The sequence below is a fragment of the Loa loa genome (genome assembly GCF_000183805.2).
Source record: "Loa loa unplaced genomic scaffold supercont3.6, whole genome shotgun sequence".
In the NCBI taxonomy this organism is placed as follows: domain Eukaryota; kingdom Metazoa; phylum Nematoda; class Chromadorea; order Rhabditida; family Onchocercidae; genus Loa; species Loa loa.
Window position 1 is genome coordinate 652,773 of NW_018108186.1, and position 4,558 is coordinate 657,330.

Below are 4,558 nucleotides of genomic sequence, written 5' to 3' on the forward strand. Positions count from 1 at the left end.
AGAGGCAGGAAGAAAAAGGAACAGAGAGGTTTTTTGACCTGGGATTTTTTGGATTTTGTTTGGTGACGTTGAACTGTTATTATTTTAGTAAAATATTTAGACCCAACAATAAGAAGATAGGTTGCTTCATCTGCAGATGAAGAAAGCGATGACGAAATCAATCGGTTGGAAATAATTTCCTTCTGATATATCGACGAATAAAAAATAGAAACGCCTTGCTGCAATGTACACTTTCACTAATGTTTGCATGATTTTGATTTAGTTTGCTATTGTCATCATTTTGTTGGTCCTCTTTTCATCGTTTTAAAATTTTTCGTTTTGATAACTTGTTATTGCATCGCATCATTCTCGTTTATTTGATATTACCATAGTGTTATTTTTTGTGATCATTTTGAAGTGCCTTGTAATTGTTATCAAATTTTCCTTCAGTTAAGGTAAAACTTTCACCTTAATTTTTTTTGTCCTACACGTCTTGATTAAACTAACTGTTGAATTACTTGCAAGGATAGGCGGGTAACTATTTAACGATTTCTTCAAAATTTTCAAAGTAGAGAAAGTAGAGAGATCAAGTGCGGGTGTTCTGCTAACATTCTGAACATGCGAGTTTAGCTAATAAAATTATATACTTCGTATTTTTCCGGACGACAGTCCTACTCAGATTTGATGAGGAACACCTGCTTTGTTCTTTCGTTCTTTCCTGAGATGGATGGATTAAGTTTCATTAAATTTCAAATTTCACAATTTGATTAGCAGAATCATTTATTTCTGAACTATTAGTTTCAGCAAAAAAACCATTACTAAATGACGATGAAATTCGAAAAATGAAAGAAGAAGAAACTAGAAAAGTTGCGAGCGGATCAGCACAAATATGCTTCAGCCCTGCAGATGATGATCTCGATCGTTCATTCGAGCATATTCTCAATAATAGGTTTTCTCATTTTCTGGATTTCAGTAATAAAAGTATAAAATTGCGCGCCCTGCTCGCATCAATTGTCCAAGCCTAAAACTTAGAACTTTGCTTTCGACGTAAATGCTCACAATTCCCATTTTGGCTTAACTGTTATATTGAATAAAACGCTCATTCATGTTGGAGTTAGTGTACGTTGTATAAATACGAAGGTGAATAACATTGAATTATCTCAACTGTTCCTTATATATTCTCGTTCATACATGCTAGCCATATAAATCGCGGAAGTTATTCGCAAGTAAGGCTTAGTTTTTCTTGGGACAGTCTTTGCTGTAAACTTTTATATGTCATAAATTACCCTTTTTGGTTTTTTTGGCCCTCAAACCGAAATTCACATCGCTGTCTTTCTGAAATTTGTAAATCATTTTTTCTTTTTGATGAACTGCAAACGATTTTTGTAGTGCCGTGCCTCGCACAATGCCAGCTGTAATACGCACAAAAAAAGCCGAAAATCGTATGGCAGCGTGTTCTCCATCCCCGATTCTGAGCGGCGAACCATTAAATTCAGTTGAACAGCGAGCTATGGAGCATCAAAAACGTCAGGAATGGCGGCAAGCTAGGTAATTTACTGCTTCAGATGAAGAAAATTGCTTGATACAATTAGTTCCTTATCGTATGAATCACTGTAAGCAGCTTTCTCAAATTTCACGGAGGGGAGAGGAGTCAATATTTGCAATGTTAGAACACTTGCTCAATTTGCGAATTTTTACGCTGAAAGTAGTCTTACATTGCGAAAGCAATTATATATATATTTTTTCCACATTTACTCTTCAGGTTTAAATCTCTGGAAGCTGACTCCAAAGCAGCGGAAGAAGTAATGCAACAGGTTGAGCAAATTAGCAGCGTAAGCTTGTTATTCGTGAGAAATTGAAATTTTAAGTCATGTGCTTTTTTCCCTTCTTGTAAGGAAATGAAATAAATAGTCATAATTTCTTGCAGAGGTTGGCAAATATAACAGAAGAACACAGCAATTCTTCTTTACCAGTAAATGAGAAGATTTTGCAAAATGAAACGTCATTTGAAAGAAATGAGTATATCGATCCAGTCACTGGTGATACTACTGTTTCACTTGTTGAGAAAAGCATTACTCAAAGAGAGGTGAACTATTCGACGTAATTTTCACGAAGAATTTTTTTCTCAGTATAATTTTGGAAAAGCGCAGTATTGAGAAAATCACTGTATTAATATTTCCTGTTTTATGAATATTTTCTGCTTCATACTAGTAGAGTGATTCATTGATGCGCTCTACTCATCACAGTGATCTAAATTTAAACACCACTATATGTCTACTAAAAATCAACTTTTAGGGGAGCTTTTTTTCCTTTTTTTGTTGCCGTAATTCTTGAGTAGTCTTGAAAAAGTGTGTTTTTTGCTTCTAAATCTGGGCCGTATTATTTTTCAATTTTAGAATATCCCCACAGTTTCGTCCTTCTTTGAGGTTAAGTAACGAAGAAGCATAAATCTTTTTCTTATCGCCTGATCTTATGCATATCTGCTTGTGGGCTTCCTGGAATTGATATTCCCAAAGTGACTCTCATTTTATTGCGTAATATATTTTCTGATCATCTCGATTATAAATTGAAATTAGTAATGTATTTGCTGGTAAGTCGAGAAAAATATAAAGAGTATTGTTTTATCGATTATGCAGCATATCAATCAGATATAGATGAATTGGCTTTATCGACTACTTAAATTCCTTTTTCATATTTTTTGTTTCATAAAATAACTACATTTATTTTAGATAAGCACACCTTCCACACTGATCGATGATTTGAATACAGAAATAGCGAATAATTCGAAATAAATGTCGTTACTCAAAACTAATAATAAAATATGAATTATGTTATGGTTGTGCACTACAGTTCGCTATGATTCAGGGAGCTAACTGTTGTCTGATTCAAACCTATTTTATGAATTTACGATTTTTATTCACGATGTTTCAAATAATTAACTTTTTTAGTATCATTAAAACATGCTTACCGGCAATATGCAAAACTTGTTTGACGAATTTACAATACTTCAGTTAATATTTAAATCAATGTCAATTTTTCTTTTTTATTAAAATTAATATAGCCAATAATAGCTACGAATTTGTTATGTAAACAAGGTTATTTTTGCTTTCATTTAGTATTTCGTTATGTTTAAATCATTGCTATCGTCTGTCATAGCATATTTCTGCAGAGGAAAACAGGTTGACATTAGATACATTTTTATGAAGGAAAATAATTTTGTACTTCACTTCCCAGAAATGAAATTGAAAACGATCACGAGCAGTTTTCTGATATTGTTGCTTAGTTACATGAAATTTACTCAGTAGCAAAAGCTGTGTGCTTTATATGTGTTGTCGACAATTTGTATGCAAATGCCTCAATGTGAAAGAAGAGCTGTGTTATCTAGTTAAAAGTGCCTCTCCTTAGTATTTTTTTTGTCACTTTTTTTCTTTTGGTTATATATGTGACAGTAATTCGACTAGAGATTATTTTTTCTCGTATTTTATAACCAAATTATTTCTTAATAGTAAAAGCTCGTTTTATTGTATTGTTTAAATCTAATTTAAACTAGAAATTTAGCTATTCAGGTTATTCACCTGTTACTGCCACATGATTCCATTAACGTGATGCGGAATGATGTGTTTGAAATGTTGATTTCATCTCACTTTTTATTATACTTTTGTAAGCGAGGTGTTCTGCTTCTCATTGCAGCAGGTAAAATATTTAGCAGATTAGGTTATCAGTGAGAAAGAATGAAACCTGAATATGTCAAATGTTCAAAGACCAGAATTTGTAACTAATTTCTTTGCATAACTTATCAATGGATGATTTCTCATGCAATATCTGCAAAGCAGATATTGGTATTTCTGTTACAAGAAAAAGAGATTTCTTTTATTATCTATCCTGTCCTTAGGACAAGTGAAATTTGGCGCCAACTGATGATTAAATTGATGAACTTCCTACTCAAGTGCTGTAATTTTGCAAGGTTAAGCTTGTTTACTCTTTTGAAGTTTAACTCAGCGATTCCATGGTTTTATATCAGTTATCATGCCGGTTGTGAAAACTATCGATTGATTGGATTGTGATTATACTTCTTTGTTCTCATTGTTTATGGAGTGGTCAAGTGCAATCCCGAAGTTTCACTCACTTTAATTTAATACTGCTCTGTAAATTCTGTAAAGTTTCGAAATGATATTTATTATTCTGTTACCATTATGATGATTTATACTGAAGTGAATAAAGAAAAAAGTCATTGCCTACAATCACTACTTAAACTAATTTACATACATTGATATAGGTGATGTAGGTCAATGTCAAGTTGATTATTTCGATTTCGCTAAATGCATATGGTTTTGTAGGCATGATTGAACGGTGGTTTAGACTTATTAATTTTGGTACTTCTTATATGGAACAAGGTTGGTTATGCACCTATGATTTTAACTTACTCGAAAATTAGTGGTTATGAAGTTGTCTCATTTCCGTTCGTTTGACTTAAAGTACAAAAATAATCCTAAACAGTGAAGTATATCTCTTTAAATTTTCTTTTTAAAAAGTGGGTTGGTGAGCTATACGGCGATATATATATATATATATATATATA

The 4,558-nt window shown here is 32.4% G+C and overlaps 1 protein-coding gene across 1 annotated transcript in view; it reads left to right on the forward strand.

Moving 5' to 3' along the window:
- Positions 1 to 2,990, forward strand: part of LOAG_16524 (leucine-rich repeat-containing protein 1) — a 17,223-nt gene extending 14,233 nt beyond the window's left edge. The window contains exons 25-29 of the mRNA XM_020449178.1: positions 784 to 928; positions 1,369 to 1,527; positions 1,742 to 1,811; positions 1,907 to 2,065; positions 2,709 to 2,990. Coding sequence (XP_020307367.1) covers positions 784 to 928; positions 1,369 to 1,527; positions 1,742 to 1,811; positions 1,907 to 2,065; positions 2,709 to 2,771 — 596 coding nt within the window. The 3' untranslated portion in view covers positions 2,772 to 2,990. The remainder of the gene's footprint in view (positions 1 to 783; positions 929 to 1,368; positions 1,528 to 1,741; positions 1,812 to 1,906; positions 2,066 to 2,708) is intronic.
- Positions 2,991 to 4,558: the final 1,568 nt, after the last annotated feature.